General features: G+C 35.9%; 1 protein-coding gene across 33 annotated transcripts in view; it reads right to left on the reverse strand.

The window, feature by feature from the left end:
- Nucleotides 1-4,386: 4,386 nt before the first annotated feature.
- Nucleotides 4,387-24,717, reverse strand: part of Ranbp16 (Ran-binding protein 16) — a 106,121-nt gene continuing 85,790 nt past the window's right edge. For 23 of the 33 annotated variants that reach the window (XM_067112849.1, XM_067112842.1, XM_067112834.1 and 20 more), the window contains 4 exons: nt 11,268-11,345; nt 8,192-8,367; nt 7,960-8,087; nt 4,387-6,007 (listed from right to left, as the gene is read on the reverse strand). In XM_067112849.1, the coding sequence (XP_066968950.1) occupies nt 5,902-6,007; nt 7,960-8,087; nt 8,192-8,367; nt 11,268-11,345 (488 nt within the window). In that variant the 3' untranslated portion in view covers nt 4,387-5,901. Of the gene's footprint in view, nt 6,008-7,959; nt 8,088-8,191; nt 8,368-11,267; nt 11,346-11,406; nt 11,485-24,717 lie in introns of all 33 variants that reach the window. The other 10 variants (XM_067112850.1, XM_067112839.1, XM_067112833.1 and 7 more) reach the window with 1 other exon arrangement.

The raw sequence follows: 24,717 nt of genomic DNA on the forward strand, positions 1-24,717 counted from the left end.
TGATGTATTTAACAAATTTATTACATCTCTTTAGCATTAAATCATTTTTGTGTAGTAAAAACAAAGCCTGAATTTCAGCATAACTTCAAAGTTTGAATATAATAGCAAGATACTGAATAGAATAAAAACACACTTGTAGGGCTAAGCAACACGATTAAAGTCTAAGCTCTCCTGATCAGTGTGTAACTGAACATTATAGTATATCTAAATAAATGTGAATATGGCACTGAATGGATACCAGATTATTGAAATTTCACATTTAGTATCTTACACAATTTTTTATAATTATAGTCACTGTCTTCAGTTTCAATTAAATTTGTATATTCCCCCTGAACAAGCTTTTACCAGACACTATTAAAGATACTGTATTGCTTAACGGGTGGCCTACTGGTGCCGCTTACGCTGTTTGATAAAAGAATGGCTATTCTTCAAATGGTCATTATTTGGTCTTCAAACAAAATCTAAATCCTGGATTGAACTGCAAGATGAAATATTTATACACACAACAGTGCCTGTGTGGGTGTGACACTAGATAGATTCTCTTAACAAGAACGAAGCACCTGCCAGATACAGCAACCGAGTCTGATATCCATATGGCAATGGCCAGCCTTGAGCAGGAGGACAACAACAACCAAGACATTACTCTTCCACTACTAAAAAATGAACCGGCCTTCCCGCGGTACAAAGCTACTTTTATAAGAAAAAGGGTAATGAAGTAGGAGCCGGAGCTAATGAACAGTGAATGTTCCGATGATGGATCAACAGCAAGGTACAACAGGAACCTAAGACATTCCAATACCATTATCACCACACAAATGCATCCTACCAGAGCAAAATTCTACTAGATTAGGGACAATCCGGGCAAAAACCTAAAAATTTATACAGTATCAGTCTTAGCAGCTCAGATTTCCAGAAAAACACTGATATCTGACAAGCTCATACACTCATAGCTAGAACAAATAACACTAATCACAGTAATGAAAAGAATAAGAGCTAGGACTGCTCCGCGAGAAACCTGGAATTCTATGTACTGGGTGGAAAGTATATTCTTTTCAATTATTTCAACTGTTTAGTCAATAACTTGTAGTGTTAGATTGTTGCTGCTTATAGCAAAGAGAGTATCTGTACCATCTCTCTATCAGCTCAGGTCCACAGCATGTCTTGTGAACAGTTATCAGCTCATGTACCCAGCATTGAGCAAAATCTCTTCGCGTCCAAAAGGCATTAACAATAATCTCTTCTTTCTCAAAGTAATTAAGGAATTACTGGCAATAGGAATTCCTAAAATACCTTCAGTGGGCCAGTGCCGCTTTTTTCACTTTTTGATGTTTGCAAGCATATGATGGCACTACCACCCCCCCTATGGTGTCAATGATCATTATAAGAAATGTCAGAAATCAGCCATTGCCAAGCACCAGCAAGACCGATAGAGGGGGGGGGGGTGTGTACAGCTATCTTACCACCAAAGCAGACCCTAATCTTGTTGTTAAAAGCAGATAATGCAAGAAATTGGCCGACAGTGAAGAAATATTTAAGAAAAGAAAATAACCAACTGGTGCCAAATGCCGGTGAGGGGGGGAGAAAAATAAACAACACTCCCGCACTGGAGCGAACAACTACACCAGTCACACCAGTGAGGGATACACCAGCAGAAATCCCCCAAACCTCAAACCAACAGCCCTCTACAAATACTTGCCAACATCTGGACTTCAAGAGTAGAACATCTTTTCCTGGTGACAAGAATATAAGAAAAACAGAGAGGACTCACTACAGGCTAAACTTTGTTGAAGCAATTGTTTTCAATAACAAATAATAATAATCATAATACTAATACTAATACTAATAATAATAATAATAAAATACCACAGGAACTTACCATGAAGAATGCAAATCTGGATGGAATATTTTCATAGGGAAGATTAATTCACTAAGCATATTACACTCTGTAAGTCCAAAGCAGTTCCATCCAAAACGCATGTTTACCCCCCATATAACTGCTACCTCCGTAATACCTCTAATTATCCTCTCAGGCGAGGGCTGGTGTACACTGTCAAATTATCATGGATTAATCAACTTTGTTCTTTTACAGGACTTGACAAAAATCAAATTGTTAGATTACAGTAAAAAGTAATCAAAATCACATGCTTCAGTTTGTGGAAAATCCCCTAATAACTACAAAATTAATTACACTTAATCATTTTTATCTTTACAATGACTATTTTTAATTACACACTAATCACTGTTGTATAAATTTTATAGTTTTAGATGTCCTGATGATGTGACCATGGGTCAAGCAAAGTTGACTGACAATAAATGTACATACGGAATCTGAGTGTGTTCCTGCGCCCTTCCCCTGCCCACTATAGTGTGACTTGGGATGTGTGGATTACAAAACTTTATATTTACATTGTCACATGCTACTTCAAGTTCAACAAGGAAAGGTCACAGAGCACCCTCTCAACCACATGCTTTTGTCACCGGTGTCACGTGAACCATAACGGCCTAAGACACCACTTGTCCATCTGCACCGTATCAAAAGCAGATAAAATCTTGCCAATAAATCATTGTACTCCAAGCATTCTTTCTATGACTTGACTTAATAAAGGCTACATGGTTCCCAGACAAGCCCTATCTAGCAACAACTAGCCACTTACTGACTAATTATGGTTCTAGCTTGCTTTCCCACAGAAGCTCTCGGTTGTCCTCCAAATTGGTAGACAAAATCACAGTACTTCCACCAAATCCCTTGCAACTAATGGACTAAATTGAGTCATGCCTACTGAAACATAGCCATTAACAGTCTAAATGCATATCTAAGTCCTGGGTAGCTCTCCTTCAAATATTGAAAAGATTATTTTTACGGCACGGGAAACGTGAAACTTGCACCAAACCAGGGCAACTAACAGACTAAATATGGTCTGATCTGCACAATAGTACATGTAATTCCTTAAAGACTAATGCATACAAGTGATGTTGTCAGTCGAAAACACGAACAAGGGAGGTAAGTCTCCGTCTGCTCCCTTTCTCGATGACTGAACCACCAGTCAGGTTCTCGAAAGCAAACAGTTCTGCCTCCGACATTCCTAGAGTAAAAAAAAAAGGGGGGGGGTGAACTATGTTCCTGAGGTGATCCCTGACACACACACTTTCCCTGCATTGTGTGCTGGCTGAATGATGTGCACGGGGAAAGCATCGCCTGTGAACAACTCCACCAATTCTTAACCATGGACTTCTCTTTGCTGGCATCTGCTCACATTAGTCAGGACCTCTAGCTACCAATGGACATGTCAGCACAGGCATTCTAGGATGCACTCGAGTCCCTCTTCACATTACTAATACTTGATGCTGTCTCCCTACCAGCACTGCTCGATTCCAAGGGTACTTGCATGGTGGACCTGCCCAACAAGGCAGGTAAGTTGCTGGAGGCCTTCAAAGATTCCCATCACAACTGAAACCATCCGAGACCAAGGACTACCAAAACAACGACAAACAAGTGTGCAGAGATGACCATACAAGCTGTGACAAATGCCCATAGTGTGCATCTATAATCACAAATTGAGCAAAGTGGCAAGAAACTGATTGTCACCGACATCCAAATTCCCCAATTTGGTGTTGATTTCCTCGGGCACTGTGGGTTTTTCAGAGACATCACCCACCACTGCCTCACAGACCTGTTTCCCTTCCTAAAGACACAACTCTCCATGGAGTCTAATCAGCCACTCATCTCATTGGTATAACCCCTGGCCTACACCACCTCCTGCAGGAGTTTCCAGACATTTTCCAGCTGCAACTGTCAAACTCCAAGGGTACCTACCTAACATGGCATCCTCCATTATATCAAAATGGGTTCACCAGTCCCCTCCCAGTTCTGCCATCGAAAAAACTAATCACTGTTTAAATAAAAATGCCTTCAAAGAGATTGAATGCATGGGCTCTGCCAGAAGGCCTCTAGCCCATGGGCCTTACCAATCAACATGGCCAAGAAACCTGACATTTCATATTGCAGGCAAAAACTTTCAAACGCACCCTTTCACACTTACCAACAAGGCAGACATCACATTCACCTCAACAGGGCAAGAATCTTTTGCAAGTTTGACCAACATGGTCTGAGACACCACTTTTCCATTCACAAACTGTATTAAAATTGCAACAATAAATCGGTGTACTCTGGGCATCCATGTGTGACTTATCTTTATAACCTGAAAAGAATATGCAGTTTCATCAAATATTTAATATAATTTTCATACATTGTTTTTTAAGCAAACAGAATCCGTAGGTTGAAAAGCATCCACTACTCTAAAGAAAACCTCATACCTATCTTAGCCACATTTTGAACAAAACCCTCAAGGACAATAAATTCAACAAATCATGACTGAAAGAATAGTCTCAACTTCGTCATTTTTATTTAAACAATATGTCATTCCATCACAGAAACATTGTACAAGTCTCCTTCTTCAGTATGTTTGGGTTGGGGCTTTCTACTGTCGCTGTTCAGTACTTAACCGCTGTTCTCTCTACATCTGATGAGAGACAATCTTGCATATCTGGCCTGAAGCAGTATGAGGTATTCCTTGAAATGATTTCATATTAAAATTTACTGGCTTAAAATAAAATCTTCTTCTAGGGAAAAATATGAATGGTCAAAACAATAAGAAATAATTAAAGTTCAATATTACCTAACATTAGTGCAAATAGCTAGGAAGGCCAATTTTAACTGCCTCTTCAACCTCTTCAAGTAAAAATTAAAACAAGAGCAATAATAGCAAAATCCATAATCATTACTGTCAGATGATGATGATACTTATAATAATCGTTGACATTATCCAGCATAAAACCAAAATACTTGAATATGAAGATCATCCACAGTTACACAAAGATATTTCATCATCAATAATAATAATAAAAATAAAAATAATAATTACCAGCATTATCTCAATAAAACCAATATTTCACAAAGAATGGAAAAACTCTGAAAGGCTTAATCACACTGTACAAGAAATTCAATATGTCTGTACCAAATCCTATTTCCAAAAATGTACAGTACACGGATAATGTTAGCATCCATGCACACTATTTCATTTAATAATGACCATTTACTTAAAAAAACAAGAAAAATTAATGTGAATCCCTTTAACAGGCTTAAATTATAAAGTTAACCTATAAAATCAGTCCAACAGTAAGTTAACTCACTCCATTTCATACTATGCATTGGCTGCTGCTCAAATGCAAATCAACAGCCCTTGTTCTTCTTAAGGCTTGGGCATTTTCAAATAAAAGCTGTCCTTTATTTATTTATTAACCTCCATGATGACTATGTAAATCACTGATTTTCAAACTCCCGATGCATTCTAGCTCCAAGGAAACAGGGTGGTGACACTTTATATTTAGTCTCATCACATGTGTCACTTTCAAAAATATATAATCACTGATTCTATCTTTTCACAATGGAGTTTTTTGAGGCACAATTCTGTTTGCTGAAGTCAGGATGCACATGGACATCATATTGTTTCTACCATGGACAGACACACAGCATAAACTCCCTTTGGTCAGAATGTAAAGAATATGAGTCCGTGTAAAGAACAACATAAAATGCTATAGTTAGTTCAATCAGGTCCCTTTGCATTATTGTACAAAAAGTAACCTTTTCAAAACCTTTTTTCTTAAAAAATATGATTTAAAACTTGGTAAAGTCCAAATGACTTGAGGTGGCCACAACTAAATCAACCACATTTGGGAGCAATGGTTACTATTAGAATCTGTCACTATATTTATGGCAGAAGTAGCCACTGCAGAGTCTGTGTAAGCAGTTGTGGTGGAAAGAGAATAACAGCGGCGACGGTAATGGTGGCTGGCATTATGATGAGGAGTGAAGCGGAGACCATTTTGGTGGTAGTGTTGTCGTCACGATGTCATCATTTCACTGCTGCTACCTCCACCACTACTAGTTACTGGTCCTTTTAATGAGTCATTAATATCACGACGGAACACTGACAAGTTTTGAGTGAATCTGAAAATTACCAGAAAAAAAAGAAGGAAAGGGAGAACATTTAAATTTTTCAACAATACAACAGAAAATAAATTTTAAAAGGAAAGGGAAAACATTTAAATCTTTCAACAATGCAACAGAAAATAAATTTCTCAAATCTTTCAACAATACAATAGTAAATAAAAATATTAAAGCAATCACATTACTCTACATTAAGTTTACATGGATGGTGATCTTTCCTGGAATGTTCATATATAGTAAATATCATTAACTGGATTACTCAAGCCATGGACTCGTTTTCCCCAGTGCTATGCTTATTAACAAAATACATTAAAAATAAGAAAATACTAGAACAGAATACTACAGTAAATTACAAGGCATGGAACCCTAATTTTTTTCTGAAATAATCAAATACAGCTGATTATCATGTATGAACTCCCAACTTGCAACACCATCAGTCAACTTTTCTCCCATATTCCAGTTACAGCAATAATGTACACAACAGAATACAAATCTTATACCTAGCTAAGTTTTCACATCAACCCCCCCCTGTTTTTCTAAATACTCTCTGTATATATAGTAATGTATAGCACTAAAGGTAAAATTTTTTCCCAAGACCTTGAACATATGTAATTGATTTAATCAAACCCACATCCAACAACAGAATATAACGCCTTTCTTCACTTTCCACATCCACAATTATTACGGTGTGACAGGATCTGAAACCTATACACTAAAAATCACTAAGGTGTGTACTGTGCAGATGATGGGTAAAAGAGTGAGGAACAAACAATGAATATTCTCAGGTGGAAACAAAACTTTTTTTCCAATAAAGCTATTAGCTTGATGAGCTTAATTGGGTCTGTTCATATGATGATTGGCTTAATGTGAATGCGTGGTGCTGATTGGCTGAAAGATGTCCAAGGGGTTGATGGATATATCATTAAAGCTCACTCTGGTGGTGGGGATAGTGGTACAATTCATGTTGGTCTTATAACAACTGAGAGAGAGAGAGAGAGAGAGAGAGAGAGAGAGAGAGAGAGAGAGAGAGAGAGAGAGAGAGAGAGAGAGAGAGAGAGAGTGTGTGTGTGTGTGTGTGTGTGTGTGTGTGTGTGTGTGTGTGTGTGTGTGTGTGTGTGTCCATCTAAATTCCATTACAAGACCAAAAGGAAATATCTTTCCGGTGTTAAATTTAAATTTCAATGCCTGTGCAAGAACAATACACTATATATTTTAAGTGTTAAACTTAATCTGGATTATAAAATCAATAGGTATCTTATTGTAAAATATATTTGTATAGAACAGTGCTAAGCTTTCAAGTAGCTGAGTGATTATTATGACACAATCAATTCAAGGGATTCCCCATTCAAAATTATCATAAGTTCAAATATAATTAATGCACCTTGCAATTATAGGTTGGGCTCAAACTACAAAAGTAGTGACGGGAGGACTATGGAAGAAATATGGCTAGTTGAAATGTACTCATGGTGTCCTTACTCATCTTATGACCATCAATTCCCGTAAAACACATTTACATTGTTTTAATATTAATAGACAAGAGCATGAACCCAACTGCTCGTATCTATTTGCAACTTCGCTAAAAATTCCAGTGACCCTGTTCTTTAAAAACATGACCTTATGTCAGGCCTCAATGAGTCTAACATGAAGCCACAACAATATTCTAAATTTTAACACGCTACCATGAACGTAAGTAAAGTTTAGATACAGTTTTTCATACAAAAAGACATATATAATTTCAACACGAAACAAGAACACGTCAAAATAATATTGTTCACTAATTACTGAAAATTACAGGACACCATTTTACAAAATAGGGTAAATGAAATGGTCTCTTATGGGAAAGTTTCTCCTCTCATTACAAAACAGTATAAATGGCCAAACATTGAGATCCCTTGATTTCTAAATCAACTGATTTACAGAATAAAAATCCAAACAAATATTACTGTACTCACTTATCTCTGTTTTTTGTTAGAAGATTAGGTTCTATTCCTTCCATAAGGCTGTCAAACCACTGCGCCATTGCCCCTTGCTTATCTGGAGCTTGCTGGCTAATGATCTGTTGTCGTAATTGCCCAAAATACTGGAGGAAAAAATTTATAAGGATTGAAAAATATTCCAAAATTTTATAGAATGAATATCCCCATCAAAAAAAATTCCAAAATTTGCAAACTAATCTACACTCACCTCATTATTCAACAAAATGAGTGGTAACAGGGGACGTGACATGCTCCACTGATTTCTACAATCTTCAAACATTATAATATTTAGGACAGTTGCAAGCATCTGTTGTAGAATTGATGGCTGGTGCTTCATAACTCTCACTAAGGCATCTGATTCTAGGTCTACTGTGCCCTTTTTACCTGAAAAACATCATAACATTTACACACTTTTATAGATATCAAAGTAAACAATAAGATGCAAAATTCGTTAACTTGTCTAGCAAATGCAAGGTAGATTCTACTAGAGTACTGTATTATTAAATAGTTTAAACAAGGTCAGCTCTATCACTATCAGATATTTTAATGAGACCAACAAGCTGAAATTCTTAACTAACTAGGCTGGCCTGTTTGTTCATAAAAACAGAGTAGATTATATTAAATAAAATGTAATTCTTAAAAGACAATACAACCCTGAACACATCTGCACACGCAAAAAATGAATGACTAATTCTTACCTAGTATAAAATCACTGATACTATTGACTTAAAAATTAAAAATATAACTCATTTTTGCTTACACACACACACACAATTATATATTCATTTTGGAATTATTTCACTGAAGCACTTCTTATGCCTAGTTTAGAAATAACTTTTAAGCAAAATCAAGTTAAACTCAAGCACCATTCAAAATGATTAATGGTCACCCAGGGCATTTTGATTCTCAGACTGGAAAACAACAGAATCAATTTTTTAAATAAAAGCTCACTGACATTTGAGCACCCACCCATTACTATTCAGCATCTGACAGTCACCATCATCAGTGACAAAACATCAGAATATTTTTTGTGATAACAAAGGTAATGCTAAATATTGCACAATTTATCAAACATTAGTACTACCAATAACATAGTATGTATCTTAAAGGACTTTGTTACAATCCAAGGACAATGTAAACACCACAGTCTTCTGTAATTCTATCATTATGCCTGTCAATATGCACTACAAAAAAATTAAGCCTGTTAACTGTTCTCAGTGTAAAATTTATTTACGATTCAGCACAAAAGATTTATGGTTCTAGATGGATTACCAAAAGCCAAGATATTTTTAATAAAATTTTTTAAATAGGATCTACATTAAGCCAAGAGGGAGGGTGTGAAGCTGAGGTTGAACGTACAATGAAAGCAGCTTAAGAGGAAATGGAGGGAGGTGGCAGGGGTAGCATTTGTCAAAAGTATGTAAAAAAAAACTGAGAAAGATCTACTGCATGTAATCAGACCCGTGATGATATATAGTTCAGAAACATGGACATTAAGAAGGAAGGATTAGCAGAAGTTGGCGTGAACAGATATGAGGATGGTGAGGTAGATTTTGAGGTCTGACTGCATGACAGGCTGAATTTCAAGAAATTATTGAAAATCAGTTACTGAGATCTGGACAATTTAATGTCGAAATAAATACATCCTAAAGTATTATTGCTCAAAAAACTTATCAGAGGTTTACAGACAATTTTGTTAGCTGTTTTATAGCCATGAACGACAAAGTATTGCAAACTTGTCATATGATCTAATCCCATTTAGGCCAGAAACTGTAAATTTTACTTTAGTTCCCTACCAGAATATCAGTGTTTTCTTTGAAAGAAACAATGATACTAAAGAAAATTCTATTTGATTTTTTCCATCTATCAACAATATCTGTACCACAAAAACTACCTTTCGCCTAATGTTTGGCATTTGTGACTTCCTAATAAAGTATAACAAGTAAACATGTTAACATACGTAAGTGAATGGCAACTTCTTCTTTATTAGCATTTTGATCAATGATAATTTAGCCACCTTGTGAAACTGTGTGACTTTGCATCATATCTAGGGATAAACTCTGGGGCAATCTACCTTATTGGCTTGCTCGAAGATATCACTGTGATAGCCAACAACACACAGTTTCTGGCCTTGTGGTTTCAAGGAAGGTAAGGGGTTCCACTATGGTCATACTGAGAAACATCGACATAATTCTTGTATTTTGAACTAATAGCAACAATTCTCTTCCATTCGCAATCCCCAGGTTAAAACATCTATACCAGAAAACAAGCAAATGCATACAAATCACAAATGCAATGATTATCTGACTCAAGGCAAGCCAGATTCTCATTTGGAAGGGGAAACAGCAAGAAACCTTTTGCATTTGTTAAGTTCTCGCCAGTAATCCTTCATTCTATCCCTTCTTAGTCAATTTACATTTATATATGGTGGTCTTGGTTTAACAGGCTACAAAGAACACAAACAACTTTTGTCCTAAAAGATTCTATTTAGGACATCACCAAAGGTGTCTTCTTCTTCTTGAACTTCATGAAAATCAAGACTAGCAGAAGCAACCTAACATCTAGTGCTGTGTGGTGGATGGTATAGTCTGGGAACATCTGACTGCAAGGATAATTAGTTATGAAAAATTTTATAAGGTGTACACAGTAAGCTAATTAAACAACGTTGCTAAACACCAACACTACGATCAGAGAGGCGAAATGTAATGGAACTCAATATGAAATTGAGAAACTTAAGAGCAAAAAATTCCTAGCTTCAATATACAGAACACAGATTCCAAGCATGGAAAACCAACACACGCAAGATAAAACCAACACCCTGTAACATTCCCTTACCATCAGTACAACCAAAAAACAAAATAAAGAAGGAAAAGGATAAAAGTCTGCCCTAAAGGTAATCGATGCACGACACACGATGTAAAAGGAATGATCCTGAGTTTTGTGGACTGGAGTGACCAACCCATGCATGTGCAGTGCAACAGGATGACTACTGCTTCATTTTAGGGGAACTGGTCCATCTGTACATTTGATGATCATGTATTGAGCTATTTATAAATGATGGATTTGTTATGAAACAAAATCATGCAAAAATTATACTAAAGAGGAAATTAAAGCAATAAGGAAAGTAATGCACACAAAACAAAACAGGCAACAGGCCAGAAATGGTGTGCAACACTGATTTTTGCAGTACAATTTCCTTCTAGAAAAATAACAATGCAATATACTGTACACCTGAACAGGCTATGTAAACAAATATCATGAGTTACTGGATACTGAGAACTTACTCTTCTGATGTACTGTTTTGAAGAGGTATGTGACTATGTGGTCGAGAGTTGCACAGCAGCCCGTGCACACCATCGTATCTGGAAAAGGACAACATCACACATGCAGGTCTTGGGCATAATTCCAAACCAATTTACTTACTTTTATTATGCAATACTTTGTACAGGTAAGAGACTATATGATCCAATGTTGCACAACAACCACTGCACACCATTGTGTCTGAAATGTAAAGTATATATTAGTGCTGAAAACACAGAGCAAGAATATCCAGTTTCCTGATCTCAGATTAGAATGTTGAAACTGTTGGAAATGCCAAATCCTGTATTGTACGCTAGTCACAAAAATAAAGTCAGAATTTAAGACATTAAAAAAAAAAGGTTCTTTTCTACAGTGATGTCACTAAAACTTTGATTCATGGTAAAAATTGTAACCTTTTACTTATATTTCATGATGAGACAAAACAATAAGAATGACCTTTTAAGAGAGACTCCGCTGAGGAAAAAGCGTTGCTGTCAGAATACTAAGGACTTTTACATTTAACATCATGAAAGTGAAACTACACAGTCATATTCGGTGCATAACAAATAAAGGCAATGCCACGAAGGAAAGTGAAACGACGAAGTGGTGCTAGGCCTTTCGACTTACTGTCCTTTACTTGGTTTGCTAAGCAAAGGACAGTAAGTCAAAGGACTAACATGACTCCGTTGTTTCACTTTCCTTCGTGGCACTGCCTTTATTTATATATATATATATTCATCACGTTCCATATTTTCGTGATTCAGTGGTACATAACAAACGAAATAAAACGGCAAATGGCAAATTAACACATCCCATGCATAAGGCTGAAAAAAAAATAGAAAATGTCTTACGGGGTATTAACACACACAAATTATCAAATTAACTTCTAAACCACATGGGCAAGGAAGCTATGCACCAAGAATTAACAAATCATTTGAAATAGAATCTATTTAAAAAAATATTTATCTTTTAACTTCCACTGACCAAGAGTGCAATTTCAATTAGGTCAAATATACAGTTATTTTAAAATAAAAACATGGAAGCAATAGTGGTATTTATTACTTTTCAAGTACACTATAATTCAGATCAAAAGTTCTTAACAATAAATAATGTTTCAAATAAAAAGTACTAAAAAATATTAAATAATTTTATCAACTATTTTTCATTAATTTTTTCTACTAGTATGAGCCCATCTTGGTGTACCAGTTACTCAGTTTCAAATATTATAATATCAGACAATTTTGCTACATTACTTGAAACCAGATGTTACAGAATGGTTTCGTGTTGAGATCAAGACAAGAACACGTGAAGAAAATTCAGGAAGTCGCACCTCGTTCTTCAAATATTAAGAGGAAAACTAAAACTGGATTGAAATGACACACACAACGAGAGAAAAAAACTATTCCAAGTGCTTGCAGAACTGGTGAAGTATTGAAGTTACCCAAATACACCCAAAAGTTTCATGAGCTGATAATCATACCGAGTGCATCATGTTTAGTAGGAATTCATATCGTCATCAAGGATACAAACAAAATTTCAGGCACAGGAAGCAGACTGACAGCCAGTAATTATATGTCTATAAATGGACACAAAATTCCCTCATATACAACATAAAGGATTGTTCAAGTTTTAAGTCAAAATGGTTTACACAGATCTCCAATTAAAACAACATTACAAGACTGAGTTCTGCCTGTCACTTTGCATTTTTGTAAGATACAATACATTACGTAATACCCCTTAAAAATGTGGCAGCTCCTGAAAATAAAGAAAACAAATCTAATCTACAGCTTTAAAAGTCAAATATAAATTTTCCTTTTCTGCCACAAAATCCAAAAATATGTATACACTTTTCCATGGACTTGATCATCAGATAGTTGAACCCACCTATTTGAGTAAAAATTCTTTATTCTCACAGGACTAGCCATGCACCAAAAAGCTTTATTAAAAAAGCAGGTCTTTTTTTTTTAGTTTTCCTTAATGACAAATTCTCAATATTGCTAAAAAAAAAGGAAAACATTCAAATAACTTTACATTCAAGTATGGGTCATATCTTCAAAAGCTGAAACCTTACTAGTCTTAACTATGAAAACAATTTCTATGATTTAAAACTTTTTCGATACAAACTCAGTGATCAAGTACTGTATATTTTTTATATTCACATGAATGTTCTAAGGTTTACAGTCTTTTGTCTGTCAAACAGAGGAGGGTAGTCTCACTAAGCATGTGCCACCTACATTTCTCAAGTATGTCTCTATCACCTACCAAACTTTTCGTGTAAGCTGTATGAGATAAGAGGGGCTGGAGAAAGGCAATCACTCTATGATTAAAGAGTCTGTGAGAATAACTAGCTATACAGACAGTTCGTTCAATGAAGTGGACTGGATCAATGGCCCTTTCACTTAATCATGAGAAAGAGTTGTTGGCTGAAATTATGCTAGACTTGCAATGACCATGGATGCCTCCCCTTTAAACCTCTCTTACGAGGTCTTACTTGCAACTTTTGGCCACGAAGACCAAAGCTTGGCCACGCTGCCATGAAATCTGTTACAATGTGCTGCCTGAGAAGCTTCTTACATGTTGGGAAACTCTTGGACTGTCCACAAACACAGACTCCACATCCAAAAAAACAACTCCTGGTACAGCTAAATTAAAAATTATCAAAATCATCTTCATTTATATGAAGGTTCAAAACTTCTCTAGTACTGGGTGATGAGGCCAAAATGGGGAAGGATATAATGCACTGTGCAGTAAAACACTATTTCAATTTTTATGGGGTCTATTACGCAAAGTTGTTTAGTAAGCTGAGGTCAGTGATCAGTTTTCATCTAGTCACTTAGGGTACCACAAGCAGATGACTGTACAAACCAGTCCAGCACTTATTCATCTCCTCCTGTAGCATTAAGCTAACCTCACTGTCCGAAGCCTAGAAAAACTCAAAATCAAAGATTCATATCACAAATTCTACTGACTGTGATGAGAGTGGGATTAGCTTCAGGGATGGCCACAGTTGTGGCACGAGAACTTGCAAGAAGATACCCAACCATCCGAATGTGCAAGAGTGACTTGTAGGCAAAAGAATGCATAATCCTCCTGGCCTCAGCTATATTGTCCACTGACTTGGTTCCCTCTAAAAGTACCAAATTATCATAGTCTAATACCCACCCCTGAGAGTTATACATGGTAAAGAAAGTCAGAGAAACCACTCCGTCATGTGTCTCAGTCAATTTGAAGGTTAGGGTGGAAAGGAAGAATCCAAGGCCTCCTTGGCAACTGCTTCCATACATAAAAGGGATGAAGCATCTGACAGCAGCAGCCCTGATCTTAGAAAAGTAAGTGTAGCTTCTGGTCTAATAGAATATGGTACAACCATTGGTTTGTCATATGCTTCCCTGGTTCCTCATCCCTCCATCCTAAGCCTCCTACCCATATAAATGTCCAAGACACCAATGGCCTTAGGCAGGTTAAACAAAAAATTACTGATGAAAAAAGTGGCATTTCAGAATCTTATCTTGGTTGAGGATTGTACCTACTCCTGAAGCAGAGAACAAGTCATCTGCTTTGCCTTGGCTGGAAACTTTAATGAAGATTAACATATTTAAAAGTAGAGTTGCTCTCACTAAATTTCAAGTGTAACTGCTACTTTTAGACTTCTACTGGATCTCAGAGGATGCCAACAGCAAAACAAAAATTACATAAAAAGCACATCACCAACAATGAACAGCAATAAAAGTGCAAAAAAAAAAAAACTAATGCACACTGAAAAGACAAAATTAGCACAAAATCACTATTGCACACAAAAGTGACTAGTTATGGGAATGTATATATCTCACTGAATCACAGATACAATAATTAAATGCAATACAAACAAATACAATTAATGCAAATGAAACCATCCTACTTAAGTTATGAACACATTGCTTTTCCTGAGGGCAATCCCAAACAATATTCAGGAAGTTCAGTGTTAGGTAAATGCTAAGGCAAGTGCCAAAATTACCAAAATCCCAAAAACAAGAGCAGTAGTAAAACACAGTACACTTGTTCTTTGCTGTAGTACAGTAAAACAAAAAGGAAAAACAAAGTGGTCAGTGAAAAAGAATACTCACTATAAAGTTAGAACTAGTTAACTTTGTAGCTAGCCAGCACTGCTAGCACTACCACTAAATTTCTGAAACACTTAAAATACAAGCTAATGATGAACACTGTTGCATTATGCTGGTGATCCAAATGATGGTACTGGGCACCTTGATGCCTGCTAAATGAAACATTCACTATTATAACACTTGCTGATTTTACCAAAGCTGGAAATAATAACTACTAGCATATAATGGATAACACATTCAAGGATCCAGGTGGCAAGTGCATGGTAAGCCATACTTCTGTTGACAGAGAAAACTAATTGACCTACTAAACATTCAAGGTAAATATGTCAGTCATATATATCGTTAACGTCAGCAGGAAACATATTCCCTTCTAAAATAGTTACTGCTGGAATTTTAAACGAGATGCCTAATAGTGAAAACTGAAAATGAAGAAATTTTAGTAAAAATGGGACTGGAAAAATGGTTAAAAAGACATATATCATGACCAAAATGTAAGGAGATACAGAATAACCAAAAGAAAATTAATCTAAAAAAAAAGTCACAAGGAAAACTCATTATAGAAGGTCCAAGGTATTTACAGTACAGCTATATTAACAGTAAGCTGATGTTGAAAAGGGGGATAAAGAAAAACCAGTGTTTATTAACTAGTTACTTAATACTTTCCAATAACTACTATAGTAATTTTAGTCTTTCCCCTCACTTCAGATGTGTTTACTTGACTATTCAAATTTTCTGGACAAGTACCCTTGAAAAACCAATGGTCTCATACAAAACATGACATTCCTTCCTGGCCATTACAATCGTTTCTGTTATTTTTATCCTCAATCCCTATCAGATATAATAAAGCTGGTCCTGGATATACGACTAGGTTGATATCTATCACTCCAGATTGTGTAGCAAAATTTTGCACGGCACACTAAACCGCATTTCTGAAGGAAAACAAGGTCACATTCCAAGTGATTGTGGCCAATCCTTAGCCAAGTCTATAACAATGATTTTTGCTCTAAGTATATATTTCAGCCACAAAATAAAAATCATATATCCATAAAAATATAGATAAGGAATATTTCCAAAGTAAAAAAAAAAATTCAGCTCTCACAACAATTATTGCTCTATCCATATGAATTCCTCAACATTTCCCCCTCCTTCCCTTACACGAGTTCAAGGGGGCCTATTCAATATAAATATCACTCTCCAAACCTATCACCTACCATGACAATGAAAGAGGGTAACCCTGAGTGGTTGGAGGAGGACTGTTAGGCTTTTAGGTAACCCTGAGTGGTTGGAGGAGGACTGTTAGGCTTTTAGGTAACCCTGAGTGGTTGGAGGAGGACTGTTTAGGCTTTTAGGTATCCCTGAGTGGTTGGAGGAGGACTGTTAGGCTTTTAGGTAACCCTGAGTGGTTGGAGAGTTGGAGAAGCAGCTCCTCTAAAGCAAATGACAATGGACGTTTCAAGAGGCATGACTAGAAGACTCTCAAATGCAAAATTAAATTAAATTCATTCTTGTATGTAACTAAACCTTGCCTGAGAAGGTTTAGTCTTTTTGTGTGCCTGTGTCATTGCCTGGGAGTCAAGATACACAAAGGAGGAGAATGAAAGACAGCTGTTAGCAACATCACTGCCTCCAAAACCAAGCGAAGCAAAGAGCCTGTGCAAAATTCCACTGCCTTTGCCTTTCCTGTGTTTTATCTTCCACAAAAATTATAGGTTATTTCCAAAAAAAAAATCTGAAACATGAATTATGGATGCATGAAAATATTCAAGAGAGAGATGAGCTTAACTAGCATTTCTAAACACCATATTACTGTAATGGCATGCAATATAAACAGACATCATCCTCTACCAAAGTTCAAAATCATGTCTGGAGATCAGTATTATCTACTATATAAAAATCAACTCCCCACTTAACTGTCACTAGAAAACTGTACACAGGCATTTACTGAATAAGCTACATTTTTTTTTTTTTTTTTTTTTACATTATTTTCATTCTCCTATTACCATGCTAAAACAAGAGGGCCTGATAATTTCTAGTAAACCACATTTCTTTCTTACACTGTATTTCAAACTATAAACAACTGCCTATTACAACTTCTTCTTATACGGAAGATATATGGATAAAGAGAGGCACTTGGAATTCCAAACAGCTGAGGATTGTCACACGGAGTATTATATAATCATCTCCTCATCTGAAGAGTTGCTTTGCTTCCTTGTAAACTAAACAAACTTATCAATTTCATTACAAAGTATCAATTCTGTTATAAAGTAGTTTGCCAGGCCACTGGAGAAACATAACCCAACATCCAATCAGATGGGGAGGGAAGAGGGAACTTTTTCACGTCTAGTCAAAAGAAGAAGAGGGCCCTTAAATTTACATCTAATCAAAAGAAGAAGAAAAACCTTAAATCTACATCCAATCAAAAGGATGAGCAACATAAAAACCTTAAATTCTAATATTTTCTTTTTGGCTATCTTTTTGGAGCTCTTGGCCTTTTAGATTGTGTGAAACATGCACTAATAATAACAATAATAAAAAACAAAAAATAATAAATAAATAAATAATAATAATAATAATAATAATAATAAATAGTGAACATCCCGTATTCGCGGGGGATGCCTTCCACAGCCCCCCCCCCAGGAAATAGCTAAAATCCACGAATACTTAAAACCCCTCTAAAAACACTTAGAACTGCCCATTTTGATAGTTTAAACACAGAAAAACCCTGTAAAAATGCATATACCTGAGTATTTTAATAATTTCATCACAAGAAGTGCATTTATTCATGAAAATTATATGAAAATACAGTAATTAGTGAATATTTCTCAGTGAAAAATACGGCGAATGGGTGAATTTTTTGCGAATAATGGCTAGATATGTTCCACAGAGAAACCTGTGAATGCCCGAGTCCGCGAATCATGAGAACGCAAATAACAGGAGTTTACTGTAATAATAATAATAATAATAAATAATAATAATAATAATAATAACAACAACAGTGCCCACAGTGAGAAAAGTAATGGACTCCTAAGGAGACAGGATGCAAATCTGAACCCCACACTATAAAAACCACCCACTCGAATAGGATGACTGTAATAGAAAAAAAAAAAATAATAATAATAATAATAATAAACTTCTTCCACCCTGCTACAGCAGATGTCTAGACTCGGGGGAAAATTTTTAACATCAGACAGTATAAAGAGACTGCAAGTAGAACCTCTGACAGATGTACCCACAATATTAGCAAATCCGTGACTAAGGCAACCAAACAGGAAGCAAATGAGAAAGCGTAGTCTGGAAACTGATGAAGTGAATGTTGTACACAAATTAGGGAATGCATGCAAAACAAATATCACAGACGCGCATCATTACAAAAATTTAAGATTTTCAATGCTTTGCACGTACAGTATACACAGTGCTGGTAGTTAAACAACATAAGGAGATTATGCTGTGGTGGCGAGAGACACTGAAATTTAACTGTTACTCCCATTTACCCCCCTCCTTTTTTGGAAGGAGGTGGTGCAACTACTGTGACTGTGTGGAGCAGTGAAGGTGAGCCAGCTCATGATATTTGACCTTACTTGGTCTTAAGTCCTGGTCCTTATATTTTCACAGCATATTTATCAACTTAACCCCTTTACTGCATACTTGTATATGTTTCATAATTAAGTACTGCTGTGCTAATTTCCTGTCCTTAGAAAAGTCTTTAATTTTGTTTACTTGATAAGTTTATTATATATTTAACATCAATTACCCTAGGAATACAGTAGATTTTGATGCTTGCAATGAAGACGCATGAAGAAAAAATGTTAGCAGCCTATATAAAATAGAAAGTTTAATGGGGTATATCAAAGTAAATTAACGGCCCAAAAGGGAGTACTGAATTCATTTGGTAAACAGCAAAGATTTTGGGCCCGTGTAAAAGGCCTCTAGTGGAGACATGGCCACTTGCAAAGAGTTGGACAAGGTATGACTCCAATACTGAGAGACTTACAAGTGAAATATTCTACAAAGATTTTATCACATGCAGTGTTTGAAAGTAAGATAAGGTGTCCAAAGGGTAGAGAAAAATAATGATGCGTCCAAGACTGGCTGGGAAATATTGTGAGGAAAAGAGAGGAACTTTGAAATTAAGCAGTGGTAAATAAGTAAATGACAGGACAAGTCAGGTAGCGATGATCAGGGGAAAACCACCATGCATGAGGACTGACCAGATTGGAATTTGGACAAAATGAGCACAGCACAGAACAGAATGGAGAAAACTTATCAGGTATCACACCCCATAAAGGCAAATCCTGATGTGAAAACATTATTTATAATAATGATGATGATATAAGGATGACTTCATAAGAGGGATGGTGAAAGTTACAGAAATATCAAAGAAGCTGCAACAGAGATGATTACAATGGTTTGGACATATTATGAGAAGAGAGGAGGATTCTGTATGTAAAAGAACCATGAATATGGAAGTGCCTGGAACAAGGAGGAGAGGTAGACCAAGAATGAGATGGAGAGAGACAGTTAACAGGGACATGCAGGAGAAGAACGTGAGTGAGGTAATGGTGCATGATCGCAGAAGATGGAAAAGACTAATAACAAGCAGCGACCCCATATAAAGATGGGAAAATCTGAAGATAAAGAAGAAGAAAATGATGATGATATAAGGATGAAACAGCTTCCTGGTAAGATTTTGTTATCACTTGAAATCTGAATTCATGTGACTAGAAATTAAGTGAAGAAAGGGGGTAAGCACCCCTCTATGGGTCAGTCCTCACCAGCCTGGAGGTCACAAGTGCTTTCTTTTCCAAAAACTTCGGATGACATCCCCTTCAAGATAATAAAAAGTAACAGGCTCTAGATACACAATGATTCAAAACTTAACATGAACATGCTATTATGCAAATAGCTCTTGTTAGTAAGATACAAAAAAACCACACATGCTTCCATGAGTGACTATATAGTTCACACATCAATTTTAGGAGCATTTTTTTAATACTGTCAAAAACATACTACAGAAATAGTTTTATTAGGTATTAATCTACGTGCACACAATGCTGCCTTGTCAATACACCCCATCACTAATCAAACGAACAGAGCTGGAATTTTTTAAATGTTCTTAGCCTATCAAAGTTAAGTGACTTCCAAATTATACAATTGGTCATAAGTTAAAATATTTATATATGTCATTCAGTAAACTCCCTATAAAAAATATAAAAGTGTCTGTATTTGGTATTTACTAATTTGTGTTTGTGGTGTTTACTCATTTAAGATATAATCTGGGCAAAAGAATAAACATAAAAGTAGAATCATTTTCTCAACACCATGGCATATCTCTGTTTTGCATATTTCTTTTTCTGGAGATTCCAGCATCCAAAAGCTCATAAAAGTAGAGAATTACTTCAACATCAAGTAGCATCAATGGAGGTACAAATTAAACAGCATTAACACGAGGAAAAAACTTCAAACTAAATCAAAATATATGATAAAATATCTTTTAACCTTAAAGGGTTACGGACCAATTAATTTATTAAATACAACCTGTCTTGGTATTGTGAAACTAGTACTGTGCATAGGTTCCCTCAAATTAAAACTCAACTTATAATGATGTCAAAATGGTTCTGTCAAGATCAACTTAGGAACACAGAACAAAAAAATAATTTAAATTGTCAGTAGCTTGTTAAGAGAAAGCAATGCTATGAAGTAACACACAAAGACCTTTTTAACACTCTCACAGCCACTGCCTTACCATAAACAGGATCTGCAGCAAAAGAGAATTCACATTAATACCATTTTCTACAAATATTCAAGGTAAGATGAATTTCCAAAAGCAAAGAGAAAGTGTAATATACAACTTCTATAAATATGCCCTCACTGTCTTTGGGTTGATGACTGAAGAAATAAGGAACCTGCAAAATCAAGAGTTAACCACTTATCCACGAAATAAGAACAGAAAATGAATAAATCTCTTGGAATTAAAATAATGGTCTGCTAAAAACACATCAGCCACTTCCTTACGGATAAAATTAATGATCTTTTCCAAATACAAGATATGAGTGACCAGAAACTTATTCAAGGACTGTTAATTTTTTATACTGACGACTGACACATTTTTACAAAATGACTGGCCGCCATATTTCACCATATGACCACCATCATTTCTAATACTTTCAAAGTAAGCATTCCATTCTTATTCCATAAGAATATTTTTGTAACCTACCCACTGTCCACTTCCCCACTGACCTGGACTGAAGTACCATCAGTTGAAATTGGAGTTTCTGTAAAAACTACTGTTTTATTGCCCTCGTACCCTTACAATACACTGCCAGATTACAGTAAAATGCCATTCATATCTTTATAAATTTCCTATCTTTGGACATCAACTGATCTTTCCTAAAGGGACTGCTCAAAAGATTTCTGTTTCTTACGCACTTTTATGCAGTTAATTTGATAAACCTACAATAGCAGTTGACATAAAAAAAACAAAGCTCAGTGACCCTCTTACGAACAAAAGAATGGTCCACCTGACACCTGAAAGAATGCCAGGACAATCTGAAATGACATCAAGAAACAAGAGAGGACGGACAAAGAACAACTAGGTTACAGGTGTCAGTAAATATATCAAAAGAGACCTTTAGAGTCTTCAAAAATGTAAACTGAGGAATAAAAGAAAAAGTCTCTAAAACCATGGGTTGACTTGAATGGTGGGGATAAAATGCACATTTCTACCAAACTGTAGCAAAGTAATTGTAAAACCACTCCTATCAACTGTTGTATACCACTTACAATAACCCCTAATACTTATTTCCAACTGAAACTTGTTTGGCAAGATTCTTTAATATATCTATCCAAACCATACAAAATAATAAAGCAATATAAAAAAACTAGTATATATTAATATCAACAAGTGGTAGGTGGAAACCACAATAAGATAATGTGTATCAGGTAACAGAAGCAGTATGTGGTATGACATTAAGGAAGGGTTATACAGAGACATGAGGACACACATTAATGAATAGTTGGTCAAATAAGCAGCTAATATGGATAGCAGGACAAGGACCTATATTAGATAAGAGTTCAAGTGGAGTACTGTAATGGCAAAAGAGAGAACTCATTTAACATTAAAACCTCATAAATAAAAGAGCTGACATAAATATGTTTGTGATGATACTAGCACAAAGGCACAGTGCTATCTCCAAAGGTTGATACACTAAACACACAATAACCAGAACTCATGTCAAATTCAGGCCAGTATATATCCCATACAATGGAGCTCCTGTAGCTCTTATTCAAGTTCTGCTACATATCTTTTTCTGAATAGTACACTGACATTATTAATAAGACATAGCTTGTAAAACAAAAGGTGCTTGAAATTGATCTTACTGAAATTTAATAAATCAACCCTATTATTAATAAAAGCAAGTATGATCACATTCTAAACTCTTTCAAAATAGTGCTGTGAAGTACAAGCCAAGTTGCTTGGTTTCATATGCTTTTTGCCAAAAGGTACCATCCTATGTAGTCTTTCCGTATTCAAGCTTTGGCCTCCTGGTAGGCTACCATGTGTCCAAAGGTTGCTCTACATGCCTTGAATATAGAGCAAAGAATCTTGATGTTAATTTGTACTCTGCAATTTCTAGTAAATGACAGCACACTCCTCATTTATAAGTCCTTAGGACTTATGGGGACAGAGAAGTGTAGCTGTAGACAAAGAAGAGACAAAGAGGGTTGTGTGTGCTTACACATACATCGTGTTTGTTACACTGAGTTGCAGAAGTTCAACTGCAAGGGAAAAAAGCAATATAGGCAGACATGGACTTAGAAAAGACTTGACAGAATAGGACAAAGGGGTGGCAAGGATGCATGCTATAAATATTATTTTGTTGATAGTACAAAGAGGTTTTCAAAGTGGAACATGAACCTTGTGATAAAATATGTAGATGCGAGTGTGGTTGTATGTAAAAGTGGGTGCCTAAGTTACAGTTTGCTATGTATCCAAACTTGTTTTAAGGACAGAGTAAGTTGGATGAAAGGCAACAAAAGCTAGGAGCAAAGTTGTGGGATATGAAAAAGAGCTTTGAATATTGTAAGGAGTGGCTGATGTTTGTCAACATGGCGTTTAGTGGGGAAAGTGCAAAGAAAGCTGCTGAGATTTTCAAGTTTGTAAAAGGTGGAAGTTGAAGTTGAATATTTGGAAGAGTGGTAATGACCAAAAATATAAACCAAGAAAATGATGAAATGAATTTCAGCATGGAATGGGAAAGGATTGAAGTGGTTAATTAACATACTTTATACATTTTCAGGTAACATAACACATGATGGCAGACAGGAGAAAGGACAGGTGGAGCCACAAAAAAGGTGAAGGTGACAGTATTATAAGAAAACTCGAGATCTGCACGATGGCAATAAATAAATAAAAAAAAAAGCTACAGTGCACTGCATTACGCCATATAACTTACTCGTTATTAGCAGCAAATAGCATAAATCCATTATGCTACACATTTTACACAGAAATAATTAAAAAGAACCAAAACAATCCAAAATTTTTAAAAATTGTGTAAATTGTCCATTTTGGCCTGCTATGGAGATTACCATGAGATTCATAATTGTGCATGAAACTTCTGTTTTTCCCTGTTCAATCACCTACCAAATGGTTAGTACAATTATTTTCAAGATACTGCACTGTTCTTATAGGTTACGTGAGTGTATCTTTTTGTACCAAAACCAGTGCCCAAGACAATCAAAGCTACCAACTGTACACAGTTCCCATAAACACTGGTGTGCAATGGATGAGAGCGGGGTGGCCCAACACTATATTATGGGTGTGAGTACCCAAGATGTAAAAGATTGCATTCGTGTGAGTGGAACCATAAATAAAGTGATTATGTGCTGCTGCGGAGCCTCTGGTGCAAGCATATCAAATGACATAAGTTGTGGAAATTTTCTGCTTGGGTTCATCCTTGATTCAGCAGTTAAAAGGACAAATCTGGCAGTGACCCACACATACGTGCACATGCACATACACACACACACACACAGATTCTTCCTCCCTCATGCAAACAATAGGATGGTAATTTTTCATGACAAGACTACAGCTGTTGTAGCATTCATAATGTCATGGTTCATTTTTTCGATCTAGTCATAGCAGAGAAAAATAATTTAAATATATACACTTGAACTGCAATTTAGGTGGGAGAGAAAACCTCTAAGAGTAGCTGACTGGAACCCAGGATCTGATTTCAAGCCCTTTTATTGAAAATTATGAAGGAACCCCAGGCCTAGAAATAAGAAGTTGTATGGCTGAAACCCTGCTACATATAAACTACGGGAACTAAATGCT

This window comes from Macrobrachium rosenbergii, chromosome 12 (genome assembly GCF_040412425.1).
Source record: "Macrobrachium rosenbergii isolate ZJJX-2024 chromosome 12, ASM4041242v1, whole genome shotgun sequence".
Lineage (NCBI taxonomy): Eukaryota > Metazoa > Arthropoda > Malacostraca > Decapoda > Palaemonidae > Macrobrachium > Macrobrachium rosenbergii.